This window comes from Gavialis gangeticus, unplaced genomic scaffold (genome assembly GCF_001723915.1).
Source record: "Gavialis gangeticus isolate Ggan-Ray unplaced genomic scaffold, GavGan_comp1, whole genome shotgun sequence".
NCBI lineage: Eukaryota > Metazoa > Chordata > Crocodylia > Gavialidae > Gavialis > Gavialis gangeticus.
Window position 1 is genome coordinate 29,414,406 of NW_017728993.1, and position 15,473 is coordinate 29,429,878.

The window sequence follows — 15,473 nt, forward strand, 5'->3', positions numbered from 1 at the left end:
CAGCCAGGGTGGGGCAGGGCAAAGCTGTGGCTCGTCTGGGAGAAGCGGGGAGGCCAGGGTGGCTCCGGCTGCTGTGTGCCGCTTGTCTAGAGGCAGTGCAGTGGCTTCACTCCACCACAGCTGGGCGAGTGGCAGGAGGGCATGTCCCCTGCTTCCAGCGTCTTCCGCCGCTTGCCTGGAGCGCAAACTGCCTCAGCCTTGGCCCCGCCCTTCCCGCTTAGATCTGTGGGCACATACCCTTCCTCCACCCATGCCCTCCCAAACTGGTGGCGCACAGTAGAGAGAGCTGCCAGACAAACCACCAGACAAGCAGATCCCGGACCGGCAGCCCACAGCAGCAGGAGCTGCCCACCCTCTCCCCACACCCCACTCCCCTCCCCAGCTGGGCAGCCCCTTGCCCCAGCCCCTGGCCTAGCACGAGCTCCAATCCTTCCCTTGCTGCAGGGGCATTGATCTGCGCCCCCATGCCCCACCAGAACAGACTTACCAGCTGGAGGCAGCTGTGTTGAGCATGGTAAAGGAACCAATCCGCCATTTAGAACATTGTTCCTATGGGAAAATTGGTTCCAAATTGCAACATTTCAACCTAAGACTCAGTTTTCAGGAACCAATTGCATCATAAGTCTGAGGATTGCCTGTAATTTAACACTAGAGTTTAAAGTAATTGAGTCTATCAGGAAATGGTGCCGTTCTACTTCCTAAACAATGTTAAAGAAACACTCTGATATTTTAATTAACAGAAATTAGACCTGGCAGCTTTGTCATGGTTTGTAGGCATTTATTAAAATTCTACATTTAAGTCTTAGAACAAAAGGTTCTAAGGCTGTTCAGAACAGGTCCCTTAGTAGAGAAGGTTTCAGATGTACAGACCTTGCCGATTCACTTTTTCTTAAAAGTATGAATTAGCTGAACTGACAAATTTATCAGGTTTTTTAAATGTTATCTTTGTTTTCCTAATTCTAAAAAGTAGGCCAGGGACAGCTCCAATATTCATGCCACGTCAACTATTGGGATATAGCTATTGATGTCAGTAGTTTCACAGCATAGCCATCAAACCAACCAAAGAACTTTTTAGCAACATTTCCCCAAAGCAACTAAATCTTTTCCTACTGGAACACCTGGTGAATTCCTGCAATTCCTGTTTTAATTCTCCATACAGCTCAGCTTCTTACATTAATTTTAAAACATTTTAAAAAAATCTTTGTGCCTTTCTTATGAATTGACCTGACTTTTTGCAAGGCAAATCTCACATGAGACTCCATCACTGAGTGAAATACGCAGATGAGAACCTCACAGCTTCCAGGGCTTACCTGTTTTGCTGTTCGATTTCCCAGTTCATCAGCTATCTTCTGCCATCGTCGGGATTCTACTTCCTCTGGTGGGTACTTCAAGAGTAACTGTTCAAGTTTTTTCTAAATCAAACACATGACAACATAAAAAAAAAATGAATGCATCTTACCTGGAAGAGACCTGACATTGTCACTAAAAAGAAAATCAAATTGGTGCCAAAAAGGAATACGTAGGTACACATATTTTTAAGCATTATGTTTTTTACATGTTTCTACACAATTTGATTTTATTTTTGTGATCATCACTATACAGTTACAAAATAGTCTATAAGCTAGCTAGGGTTTCCCATTACCTGTTCTTCTACAGTCCACAGCTGGTTAAAAGTTTCGGGTTTGGTCTCATCGCAAAGTCGCCCTCTTATCATCTGCTTAAATACAGTATATAACATGGAATAGGTCTTTAGAAAAAAAGTTAGGATAACTTGACTTTAACCCTTTTTCCACCCAAGTAAAGAAAAACAAAATAAAACCCCAAAAAAACCACAAATGTGAAATGCTCTTTTGACTGAGGACTAAAAGGTCTGTGACTTGATCACATTAAAAATGACTTCGCTGAGTCCTTTTATAAGTGAATTTTTGAACATTTGAAAATGGAGAAAGAATCAATTAAAACTACCCAAGTAATCCAGTACTAATCCACAAACTACTTAACACTGTTTTGTAAAATTCTGTCTTTCTTTACAGTAATAATTACCTGTGGGCGACTGCTGGTTGAACCTTCTGGACCATCACTTAAAGGCAATACAGAGTATGAAACAGACTCTCCATCCTTCTTAGGATCCAAAGGACTTTTTGGTCTTGCGGGTAAACCTACTATAAGTAATGCAATAAAGAAATTCTTAAATCAACATAGAACACGGGGTTTTTTTTCCTTATAAAATACACTTTTAAAAAAATTAAAGGTCAAAGAGCCTTTTCTCAGCCTGATTTGAAGATACCTAATTATAGCTTGGTCAGCTGGGCACACAGCTTTTACCACAAGCATGAGGCTTGAACTAATGTTTCTGGAGCTATGGCAAAATGCCCTAAAACTGCTTACCTTTATCAAAAATCAGCTTCACTCTCCTACTATTACGTTTTCGGTTTTTGAATTCTCTCTCAAAGTTTCCAAGGCTGGTGGTGTATTGGTCCCAGGCAATCTCAGGTAGCTGGACAACCCTTTGAGGATATGGAAGCCCCATATCAACCTGAAAGGATAAGAATAAGAGTGTTGTTTAATGCATTCACTGCACATCCAAGTTGGCTATATAAACCCTGAATCTCTTTTCAGCAAACAGCAGGACTTCAAATGTACCAGATAGCACATACTTTTCTATGGAAAAACATTTTCAAAGAGCAGTACACAGCAGGGCGTATAAAATATGCAGCAGCACAGTCAATAATGGCTTACTGGACATGGAGTTTAAAATTACACTGCACAGTTACAATCAAGTGCTTCCAATTTTCATATCCTGTTACTAGCTATCTGATCAGTTTGTTAAATACTACAAAAAAAGCATATTGTATACCCAGACTTGTGCTCTTTTTGGCAAACTAAGGCAAACTAAAACAAAAAATGAGTGTGTGTTTTATGCTGCACTTTCATTGTTAAACTGATTTTGCTATTTGCTGCTCAGAATACAATTGCTGGCAATGCCCATGTTATTCTAGGGTCAATGATTTTACATTCACATATTAACTATTTGACATTATTTCTTCTATTTCTAGACAGGAAAATACATGGAATGCTTTGCAACTGGCATTAATAGTCCAGGTTTGACCAACATGATTGTTAGAGCCCAATGCTTCGATACCAAATGAATCTGTCACAACTTGCTTAGAGCTCAATTCAGCACCACAAAAGTCAATGAAAGGGCAACTATTGATTTCAATGACCTTCGCTCAGACCAAAGACCCTAAAAGCCAAGGAAAGGGCATCTCAAAGTACACAGCTCACCCTATACTGAAGCAGGATTCATTGCTGTCATACTACAAAGCCAAACACTGCTTTTACTTATAAACAAACAGACAAAAAGACACCAGTAAGGAACTGAGTAAAACCCTTAAAAACCTTCTTTCCCTTTTATCCCTTTTCTAACTTTTTTTGAAATCTGTCTTCACCAAAATTCATTTTCCTCCTCCTTCACACCTGCATGCTGCTTTGGAGCAATCCCTGGCGCAGTGCTGGTCTGTGGCAGACTTTCTAGAACTCATTTTGTTTGCAAGTTTATGAACTGTTCTCCCTACCCAGCCTCCACTTAGTAAGTACTGGACATAAAAAGGAATTCAACCACATCACAGCATTTATGGTGACAAAATCCACAATTTCTTTTTGATGCCCTACAGAATATCTCCTTTCAGCGGCTCCCAAACTCTAAAACATTGTGCACCACCAATTTCAAATGATACAACCATAGGTACCACTACCAAATATTTCAGTTCAACCTTATGCACCACCAGCACATTTCTGTCATATAAAGTAATTATAATAAATCTGTTAACATGTACTACTGACAGGTTGTCTGAGTACCATTGGTGTACCAGATAGGGAACCACTGATCTAGCTGGTTCTGAGAGGCATAAGTTTTCACAGCTGTCAAAGCTTATGCCTCTCTGAGCCAGTTAGTTTCTAAGGCACCAACCAGTCCTTTCTTCTGCTTGACTTCTGGCTAGCACAGCAAACCACCTCCCTCTTATATCAACACGGGACTTCTAGACATGATAAAAAGTCTGTGCGTGTCAGAGGTGTAAGAGCAAGAATTCCAGACTCCAGTGAAATGTATCCTACACGCCAATTGAAACTATACCCACAAAATCTTTAAAAATGCTTATATTTGACAGTATTTAAGCACCCTCAAGCCTGAAGAGGATAACGTTCTCTCATTGAAGAACTTTAACCCTATACAGCAGAGACTCCTTATGCCTGAAGAAGAGTGACTGTACCCAAAAGCTTGCTAAAAACTTTTTTCTAACTACTCAGTTGATCTAATAAAAGATATCACATCGACTCAAAGAACCTTGCTTGTCTTAACCCTGGACATGCCTGTGTAAATTAGCTTTTACAGGTGATGAATTATTGGTTATCAAAACATTTTTAAATAAAATTTTAGAAACGCCTATTATATACCTTCTTTTGGAGTCTTTCCACAAATCCAATGGGATTCTTCAGTGCTTCTCTCTGGTGTCTGCCTAAATTTTCAAGGTCTTGAACTGCTTGAGTGCGCTGAGCCTCGAGTACAGCAATCGTCTGTAACAGTCTCTGATAACTACAGAGACAAAGGAAAACATCTCACTAAATTTTTCTAGCAAAAAAAATTTAAAAACCCCAAAATAAGTTCTAGCTATCATTCGCTACGGCCTAAGTAATCTCTTGCAAACTTATCTGAAATAGTTTAGCAATGATTATACTAGAACAAAAAAGGTCTCAACTCATGTTTAAATAGTTAGATGAAGAACACACTAAACAAAACAGAAAATTCAGGAGCTGTTAATCTCAAATCCTTATTCTAACAGTTTTGCTCTTAAAAGCCTGTCTACAGAACAATGAGACAACTTTCCTGATTTTCCCAAGAGCTACAGGCAACAAGCTTTGCTCAAAAGAGAAGTGGAAGGAGGGGGCAGTGGGGGAAGGAATTCCTGACTTAATGTTTTTCCTTACTTCAAAATAAGTTTCCCTCCAGCCCAAGACAAGACAAGTGGTTCCATGTCCCTTTACCACCTGGAGGGTGGAAAAGAATGATCAAAATAGTCACGTCCACAAACAGAGCATTTTGTAGCAACTTCAGATGAAAATAGCATATTCATTAAGATGGATAAAACACCAAGAAACAAATAAGGACAAAAATAAAATATGCAAGAGTTTATTTATACCCTTTATAAGGTTACAAAAGGCAAAACCAAAAATAAAAAAATACTGGGCTCAAACATGATGCTGCTTTCCAGCATGTAGATCAGTTCAATAATTGCTCAAGATAATCAAGATAATCCATTAAACACATTCTTCCTAAACTACCTTCCATCAGTTAATTTTGTGTGAAAGATATGACAAATTACTGTAACATGCATCTTCAAATAATATGATTTAACTGCTTTTATTAACTGTATAGTTCTAGTTGTTAATGTTTTAATAAGAATTGGCTAAAAATGCCTCTCTACTGGTCTGTCCTCATACAATTACCAGTTTAGTTCCATATTTTTTTTTAATGAACTACTTTAATACCCATCTTTTTATCCTGTTTCTAAAACAGCGTATACAATGGAAATAATGGTCTAAGAATAAAATGTCAGAAAACCAATACCACTGCCAGTAGGTAGAACTAACAAAGTCATTGTCTGTTGCCCCTGAAAAACATTTATTATTTGATTTTATTTTATTTATGCTTCTGAGTTGTGTGGAGGCACCCATACATATTGTCCCAATGCTGCCAATACTTCCGCCCCGGCAAGATTGGTACATTTTCTTTTCCTTCTTGTGTTGCTCTTTTGCCAACACAAAGTGAATTTCAGCAAATGTTAAGTAGTCAATGAAATTCCTTCCGTAGGCAATAGTGGGAATTGAATAAGGCCTTCACATGTACATATCAGCACAGGCTTTTCATGTGCCAGATGACAAAAAAGAACCTCAGTCCTCATATTCTTGTGGTGCATCTTTAAAGGTATAGTTTTCCACAGTTAAAACACTTGCAAGCCTGTCAGTTTTCTACTCATGTTAGTATAAAAATGCAGCAATAGTAAAGACAGCAACATAAACCAAAATCCATGCCATCAGGTCTGCAGTCTCCTCATGAAAAAGAATTTGAGGATCATCTAGCAAAAGATGTTAAAGTTAATAATAAAAACTTTTTTTTTTTTACAACACATCAGACGCATGAAGCCAGTGAATCAGTGGGACCATTAGATGATGAAGGTGTAAAAGGTGCACTCAAGGATGACATGGTCATAGCAGAGAAGTTAAGTGAATTTTTTGTATCGGTCTTTAATGCAGAAGATACTAAGCAAATTCCCATGCCAGATCAATCCTTCCTAGTAGACAAGTCTGACGAGTTGGATCACACTGAAGTGATACCAGAAGAAATAAGAATTAATAAGTGTAATACTAATACATTATGCTGACCAGATGACATTCACCTGAGAGGTCTGAAGAAACTCAAAGGTGAAGTTGCAAAACTGCAATAGCATGTAAACTATAATTTCGAGCGGACTCTAGCAGTTTGTCAACATAACACCAATCTACAAGAAAGATTCAAGAGGTGATCCTGAGAACTACAGATCAATGAGTCTCACTTGCATCCCTGGCAAGCTGGTAGAATCCATAAAAAATCAGATCAGTAGTCACATGGACAAATATAATCTGCTGCGGAAGAGGCAGCAATTTTTGTAAAGGAAAATCCTGCCCCACCAATTCACCGGAGTTACTTTAGGGTGTAAACAAGCATGTGAACAAGGGGTATCCAGCTAAAATAATATATTTGGATTTTCAAAGAACTTTGGGGAATGTCCCTCAACAAAGGCTTTTTAAAAAACTGCACTGCCACAGGAATGGAGAGGAGGTTCTTTTGTGAACTGAGAGCTGGCTAAACGGTAGGAAGCAAAGTACAGGGCTAAATGGTCACTTCTCAGGATGGAGGGAGATCAAAAATGGGGTCCGAAGGAGATCTGTGCTGGACTCAGTTTTATTCAACGTTTTCATCAATGATCTGGAAATGGTGATACATAATGGAATCTCCAAGTCTGCAGATGACACTAAATTATTCCAGGTAGTTAAATCCCAAGCTGACAGAGAGAAGTTACAGAAAGATCTCACCAAGCTAAGTAAGCGCGCAAAAAAATGGCAGATGAACTTCTGTATCAACAAATGCAAGGTAATATACTTGGAGAAAAAGAACCTCAACTATACCTACACAATCCTGTTACAACTCTACAATGACTCCAAGGTCTCTTCCTGAGAGTTGTCCAAAAACATCAGCTCAGTGTGCTGCAGTGACCAAAAAGCCAATAAGATTTGGGCACTGTAAGACAGGAAAATGAAAAACATCATCATGCCATTATACAAATTCATGGTGCTCCCACATCTTGAATACTGTGTACAGTTCTGGGTCTCTGCATCTCAAAAAAGATGTAGTAGAACTGGAAAACATAGAGAAAGGCAACCAAAATGATCAGGGGTATGGAGCAGTTGCCATACCAGGAGAGACTAAGCAGTCTAAGATTCTTTAGTCTGGAAAGGAGAAGGCCAAGCAGGATTATGATAGAGGTCTATGAAATCACTAAGGGTATAGACAAAGTGAACAGGGAACTCTTACTTGCCAGCTCCCAGAATACTAGATGAGTTAGCACAGACTGAACTTAGTACAAGAGTGTTTTAAAACTAACAAGAGAAAGTGCTTCATTAGGCAACACATAATTAACTTACGGAATTCATTGCCCCAGGTGGTCGTGGGGGCAGACAGTATAAACCAGGTTCAAAAAGGCACTAGACAAATTCATATATGATAGATCTATTAATAGCTGTTGAACAAAATGGTTGGAAATGTTTCCTCTGGCATCTCTAAACCGGTAACATTAGATGCCAGAGAGGGTAATGAATATATCCCTTTGGTTCAGTGCTCTCCCTCTAAAGAATCCACCTTTGCCACCATCAGAAATAGGATACAAGGCTAGGTGGACCATTGCTCTGACATAGTACGGCACCTCTTATGTTCACTACAATAAGACACTATTTTATTTTGGGGGAAAGAGTGTTTTTTTTCTATACATACCAAGCAATATGCCTGAAAACCAAAATATTACTTAAATAAGCAATACTTCAGATTCCATTAAATAAATCTATACGTTTCCCTGTTAATTTCAGAAAGAAGAGAGAGAAAGATGACTCAAGTTCTTCCTCCCTTTACTGGCCATAACTGCATGATTCCATGATATGCAGTTACGAAATCTGCACAAAACACTTGTGTATGGTCTTCATCCAATGCCCATGGAAGTCAGTGGGAGCATTCCCACTGACTTTTGTTAGCACTAGAAAGGGCCCCCTTTAAGTGCTACACTTAGTCAACTTCTGGCATTCAGATCACTGCACAACAATTGTGTGTGCAGCTAATCTCTGCTTCAGACCAATTTAGGACTGGATTTCCAGGTGCTACTGGTTAAGATTAAACTGTATTACCAAAACTATAACAAGTTTGTTAGCACCATTACTTGCAGCTCTGAGCCATTCTTTTAATTCTTCACTTTCATGACCATTCACACATGAAAAACTGAAAACACGAAATTCCAAACAGTTTTTATTAAGATTTCAAACAGCTTCCCCACTCCTGAACATCTTGAAATGTTTTCCCTAGACTATTTAAACAGCTGTTTTTCAAAAGAAAAAGAAACAAAACAGTCATTGTGATCAATCACACTGTAAAATATTTAAGAAAAAAGTTACTCAAAATTACTCCAAGCAGCACATTACTTTAAAAGCACGCTAATTCCTGGCTACAAGTCAAGGCATTAACAAAGGAGGAGTTTGAGTCAATTTAATATGGATTTGTCCTAAAGAAACTAGAAAACTCTATAACAGCTTCCCCCAACCAATATCAAAATCTGATCATATGCATAACTGGCTCAACAAGGGCTGAAAGATCATTGATTTGCAAATGATCCCCCTCTTATCTATGAAGACCAGAACATTAAGAGGATATCAAGAGAAGAATTTAGGGAACTTCACATCTGAAGACCTTTAGTCATGCAGCTGTAACATGAAATGTGTTAAACAAAACAAAGGCTTACCAAGCAAATTATTCAGATAAATATATTTCCCAGGAAAGTTTTTCAGTTTCTACTAAAGTTTGCTCCTATTTGGAGATTATGAATATTCATTAGGGGAAAGTATAATTTAACTTCTGTTTTCTGATTAAGTCCCGGGCTACCAGAAGCCTCCTATTACACGAAAATGAGAGCTGTCAAAGAAGGAAGGAAGAAAACTGAGAAAAGGGGTAGGTCCTTGGTCTCGCAGTACCTAAGAGAAGTTCGAAAATGGGTATCCCAAAAATTCAAAAATCAAAAGGCAAATTAAAAGAACCTCATTTTTTTTTAATCTTGTGATATTTAAGCCAATTTTGAATGCTTCAGAATGGGAGTATTGATTTACCAGCACAATTCCCCGTATTATGTTTTTTTTAACCTCACAACACACTTGCAGATAGTAGATATAATGAACGCTACTTAGTCAATAAACTGACATTCAAACTCAATACGATTCTTAACACTAGCACTTTCTCAGTTCAAAAACTCTAATAGCAGGTTTCATGTTACAATATTTTTAAAAAATATTAACACCCTTTCCAAGTGAACCTAATCTATATAATTAAGTGAATAAGTAAGTGCTTTAATTCTTGGCCCAAGTATACATGAAATGACTAAATCTAAAATAAGCCTATATTAGGTTAATTACAGATCAGAAAATTGAATTTAAAATAGAAATGTCAAGTCCTTTATGTTTGAAATTGATTAAATTGTACTTTTAAAGTATTGCATTCTAGTAAAGAAATATTTTTTGTACTGATAATACTTATTTCATAATTACTGTCCTCATCATCCCTTATGATAGACGTACTTAATATTAAAAAAAGCAGACATTTGTTTGTTTTTGAAAGAAACCAGTGTTTTTTGAAAATACACTATGTGGTATGATGTTTGTTCAATTATTCACTATACAGAATCACACATATGAAACTTGGAATTGTGTATATGCTGACATGCTGTTTTATGGCTCCCATTAATTTTTCCTTTCCCTTGATCTCCCATTCTGTCCAGTCCATTTCTACCATCAATCTCCCCTCTAAAGGTCACAGTAGATGTTGCATAGGCTTCATAGATGAAAACATGTCAAATTCCTTGACTGCAAGAGAAAGGGTTAAGAGTGTTGCATTCCTAATCAATCTACAATTTTAAATCCTTCCTTGGCTGTTTTGGCCTCCACTCAGAACAGATAGCCAACTGGAGTGTGACACATCATATACGTGAGTAAAACAACTGTAGTAAACTATTTTTTTCCCCTCTACCTCTCATAGATTTGATACCACATGCTACAGATCTGTATCACTTTCTTGCCAGGAAGCAAAATGTTACCTGTGCATATCATATAAAAATATAGAATATAACATATAAAAATGCCTCCTGAACAGGAATGAGGGATCCTTTAAACAAATAGAATGGTTAGAGTCATTAATTTAGGCAAGCTGAACTGGTTTGAAACTCAGTCTATGAAGAGTGGAGAGAAACCATTTTTACACATTTCCTATTATATTCAGCAGCATAATTATTAGACTTTGCTTACCTTCCTCTATAAATCCTGCAAGAGGCAAGGATTTTTTAGAGTGATATCTTTTACTGGACCAACTATGTAGTTAAGATGAAGCTAGACAAGCTTCCAAATCAGGACATTCTTCTTCAGATCTGACCTGAGCTTGTCTAACTTCATCCCAGCTACATAGTTGGTCCAGTAAAAGATATCACCCTAAGAAATCCCTGCTTTGCATAACTTCTTGACCATGATGGTTACAACATCACTCTTACACTTACAGTTCACGGCTTCAATACACTACAGCACACACTCCAAACCAGGTGGAGGGCAGAGGTGCCAATGTTGGCTACAACATCACTCTTACACTTATAGCCTTTAGTCACATGACTAAAGGTCTTCAGATGTGAAGTTCCCTAATCCTAGGGATTCACATTTAAAGTTACACAAGCACAAGCATTAATTGTCAACAGCCTCTGCTTTCCATGAAAAATCCTTCCCTAAGGACTACCTTAAGTCAGTATAGGACAAAAGTTAAATATAGGTTTAAGTGCTTTTCTGCAAAGCCATATGTAACCAGGGCCGGATTAACGCGTAGACAAACTAGGAACATGTCTAGGGCTCTCCAGCTCTGCTTAATTTACAATATTATAGTTATTGAGTGAAAAAAGTTGGGTCCCACGAGTTTGTTTGCCTAGGGCCCACTAAAGGATTAATCTGGCTCTGTATGTAATGTGTGTACAGTTTTAATGCCCATTTTAAAACAAATTTGGTTAAAGGATCTTACTATGCATATTTCAGGTTTGTTTTCAGTATAAAATTATACCTCAAACTAGTTTCTGAATTTATGATAAACCTCAATGACAAGAGTATACTTCTTACCTGGTCATAGTGTTAAACAAAATTGCCATATTCATCAGAAGGGCATAAAGCATGCCAAATTCTCTTCCCTCTAAAATAAGGTCTCCTACAAAGCCTGGTATTCAGCACATATGCATGGGAGCAAAGAAGCATATGCACTGCTCCCATCTCTGTTATAGAGCATTTTCAAAATTAATACCATCATTTAGACGCACTAAAATTAAACAGATGAGGAAATGCTATGATCCCTCAGTTCAGGAGTTTTCCCTAATTTTATGCACAGGCCTCTCTCAATTTTGCATCTTCAAATATCGCTGTAGGCCCAAAGCTTAGGGAGAGTAATATTACTTTGAAGCTCACCTCAAGTAAAAATGAATTATGCTTTTGGGAAGGTGTTTATCTTAAGCAAAGTTTATACTTTCACCAGCAGGAGCTAATAAACTCAGCTTTTCTCAACACTATTTAACAACACAATTGCTTACTTAGTAATAATTTAATGAAAGCAAAAGGAGCTGTGGCTCTTTAAAATATTAGACAATATTTACCAAATCTGACCAGGAGATATGTATATGCATATGATGCCTCTGGCTTTGGGATAGGCAATGTTTGTTGAAAATATGGTTTTAGTAAGACAACAGCAACTTCTCATCATTTGAATGCAGTTATCTCTGGGGCCCAGAACAGTTAGTCAAATGTCATCCGTGATCTAATTATACGCACACCACAGTTACTTACCAGTAACTAGAGTTCGTCAAGGTGTACTGTCCTTATACAAATTCTCACTTGTGGGTGTGCCTTACAGCCTGAGCTCTACTGCAGTGTCTATTTTCTGCTCCTCCATATCCTCTTAACAGCAGAGTCCTGTACCAAGCTGGCTCTGAGGAAGAGGAGGAGGAGAATGGAATTTGAATGTGCATACGAGTAAGAACTCCAGGTACTCAAAGAACTCCAGTTATTGATAAGTAGTTTCATTTTTTCTTTTTGGTAATTATCCACATACATATTCTCACTGTTGGGTGACTTCAAAGCAGTACCCATGTATATGAAAGCGAGTCTCAAGTCCCCTTAGGCCAGGGCTGTTAAACTCCTCTGGCCACATCAGGCCAGAAATTTGGCAATGGAAGTGCTATTTGTATTTTCAAGAGCCACAGTAGCTGCCTCTCCCCTTGCCACCAAATTTCCAATTCTGCAGGACAAATGACACGGCTCAGCCCGAGGGGTTCCTTACAGACCCAGGAATTTGGCCACAGAATGATCAGTGGCAGTTTTTGGCTCCAATTTTTGGCCCCGTGAGGAGCCCCACAAGCCAGAAGACAGCTCTTTTGGCTGGAATAGCCTAGATATTGCCCTTTGCAAAAACTGACTGATGGACAACTCAGCCATTTGACATCCCCCCTGCCAAAAGGCTTCCATTCTGACATGTTTGGTGACGTGCAGACAGACCTCTAGGAGACTGCTCGGGATATGTCACTTGCAGGAACATCACACTGGGATGCTGGGCTGGGCATATTCCACTCACTAACCACACATAGGGCTCACTGCTCTAAGATAGCAAGGGCTCTTGCAGGACAAAAAGGGACCTTGTGGTTTTGGAGTTGCAGGTGGGCAACAAACAGTTTGCATTTTTGGAGTGCATCATCAAACCATTTGTTTAGGGGTGGATTATGCCAGGAATGGCCAACCTACAGGTCACAGTACAGGGGGCAGGAAACACAGGGGCAGAAAAAACAAGGAGCAGAACGCAGAGAAGTAGATCAGACTGGGGAAGATTATTGTAATGGCACCCAGGGAGGGCGTGAGGCTAATTTATGACATGCCTGCCCACTAAATTATGGGCTAGTGACACATGGCTGGGGGCTGTGCCAGTGGAACTACTGCACCAAGTAAACAGTTCCATTGGTAAGAAGAAGCCAGCACTGGTGTTGCAGAAGCAGTAAGTGCTGAGACAATCTTTTGCAACATGTATGAATGGTACTTGAACTTTCACCAGTTCTGCTATCTTTTCATAGACCCAAAAATTCTAATGAATCAGGAGGGCCTGATACTTAGCAATTCTGAACTGGAGGCTTGTGGAGAAAATGATCCATTTACCAAACTGGTCCAGTTTCCCAGGGTGTGGACAACATAACATCTAAAACATTTCCAGGTGCAGTAGGCTTACAATATTTAAAAAAATATAGCATTTTAGCTGCCAGACAGATATACAGTTCCCTGATACACCTCCTGAGTGGTGCACTTCAAAATCATTCAGTGGCTTCATACAGCAGCATTTTCCCCAGCCACAAGGCATGCCAGATCTGGAGAGGGGAGGAAGGAATGATGGTTATGGCGAGTCACATGTGCTCAGTTATCTCTGGAGGAAACTATTTTTTTATCTTCTGTCCTGGCACTGGAGCTGCAAAGATGTAGAGGTTTGCGAAGTTGTGTTAGCTGGATCCAGGACTGCCTCATTATGGGTAAGGACACCCTTGCAGATCACAGTAATGGTAATGCAAGTCTACCAAGGAGTGCGACTCACCATTTCTTCTTAAGGGACTTCTCTAGAGAATCCTTAAAAAGGTGGCACCTCTTGAAATCAATTCAATGAGTCACCCAGTACACCTGGTCAGGGTATTAATTGACATGAGGTGGTACCTGGAAAGAAGGGCTTTTATTTCTAGTCCAGAGACTGAACAGTCATAATGCCAGAGGGGGAACATATTATGGAAGTATCTGTTGAAATCCCCATGGCCAGACTGGTATCAGTGGGTATCTCAGACAATTCTGCCAAAAAGTTAGGGGCAGTGGGCCAATCCATCCAAAGTTAACATCGAGTATAGTAGCACAGGGTGTAGTGATGATCTATACACTGGAAAAACTTGATCTGCACTCTGAACAAAAGGGCTCTTCCAATGCTCAAGAGGGAGTCTGTGCTGAGAAGAGCAGGAAGACCATGTCACGTGACAGCACCAGGTCTGGGGACCGTGCTACTCAAATATGTTGCCAGAGGGTATGAGGCCCCTAGAAGTCTACAAAGGCCATCAGTGCCAGGTACAGGCTGCCTTAGCATCATGAGGAGAAAGATACTATCCACCCAACTGCTAGCATCATCTGTGTATAAGTGCACTCAAGGACTGCCAGTGTCTTTGGTGAGAGTGCTAGACCCTTGTCCATCAGGGAAACTGAGGAGTCTTGTCTCATTGAATCCTGAGTGGGATTGGTTTCTTGGTCATTTATACCCTGATCCACAGATGTTGTGCTCAATGGCACCAAAGTGTCCATCTCTAAGCCTCTCCAAGCTTCTGCAGGCATCCTTCATGACTGAGAAATTCTGAAGGCAGAAAATAGTAGTGGGTTTGGCATTCCCAGGTCTTCAGGAGCCTTATCCATCTCATCTGGGTCAAGGGATCTCATCTCCCTCATAAAGGCACTTTGCAAATAGTGTCATGACTATGTAATGAAGGACAAAGGCTTCCCCCACCTGCCTTTGGTTGGAGAGCTAGATCTCGGTGAGGAGCAGGCAAGGGTATAAATTCCGACAGTGTTAGGCTAGTAGGCGTAATGATGCGAGGTTTATCACCACACCTCTGAACTACAGACTGGATGTAGAGCCAAAGAACTCATCTATTCTGTTCCTGCCTTAAACAGGAAGATACAGCTGTCCCTGAGGAAGAAGAATATCATATACAGCTGTCAGAAACGTGGATCAGACCATCACATGAAGGGCAAGCCAGAAGCCCAGACAAGGATATTGGTCAAAAAAATGGATGTCCCCTAACTCCACTGAAGGAGTATAATAAAGAGACAAAGGCAATAAAGGCTAAGTCAAACAAACCAAGTGATTTTCTTGATAAAGCCATAAAATTCTGGTGCTTCATGGGTTTGTCACAAAGAAAGGGAGAGATCTGCAGGAGGTAAAGATAACAAGCAATAGCTGAGAGCTGCAGGCTACCCCAAAGAAAAAAAAGAACTTTTAAAACAGACTTCCTAGAATGGCAAAGGTGGTTAGAAATGTAATAAAT

The 15,473-nt window shown here is 39.6% G+C and overlaps 1 protein-coding gene across 3 annotated transcripts in view; it reads right to left on the reverse strand.

Moving 5' to 3' along the window:
* The window catches only part of ZZZ3 (zinc finger ZZ-type containing 3), a 123,906-nt gene that overhangs the window by 24,851 nt on the left and 83,582 nt on the right, over window positions 1-15,473 (reverse strand). The window contains exons 4-8 of one of the 3 annotated variants that reach the window (XM_019501471.1): window positions 4,456-4,594; window positions 2,389-2,536; window positions 2,044-2,162; window positions 1,643-1,714; window positions 1,311-1,412 (exon numbers count right to left, since the gene is read on the reverse strand). In XM_019501471.1, coding sequence (XP_019357016.1) covers window positions 1,311-1,412; window positions 1,643-1,714; window positions 2,044-2,162; window positions 2,389-2,536; window positions 4,456-4,594 — 580 coding nt within the window. Of the gene's footprint in view, window positions 1-1,310; window positions 1,413-1,642; window positions 1,718-2,043; window positions 2,163-2,388; window positions 2,537-4,455; window positions 4,595-15,473 lie in introns of all 3 variants that reach the window. The other 2 variants (XM_019501470.1, XM_019501472.1) reach the window with 2 other exon arrangements.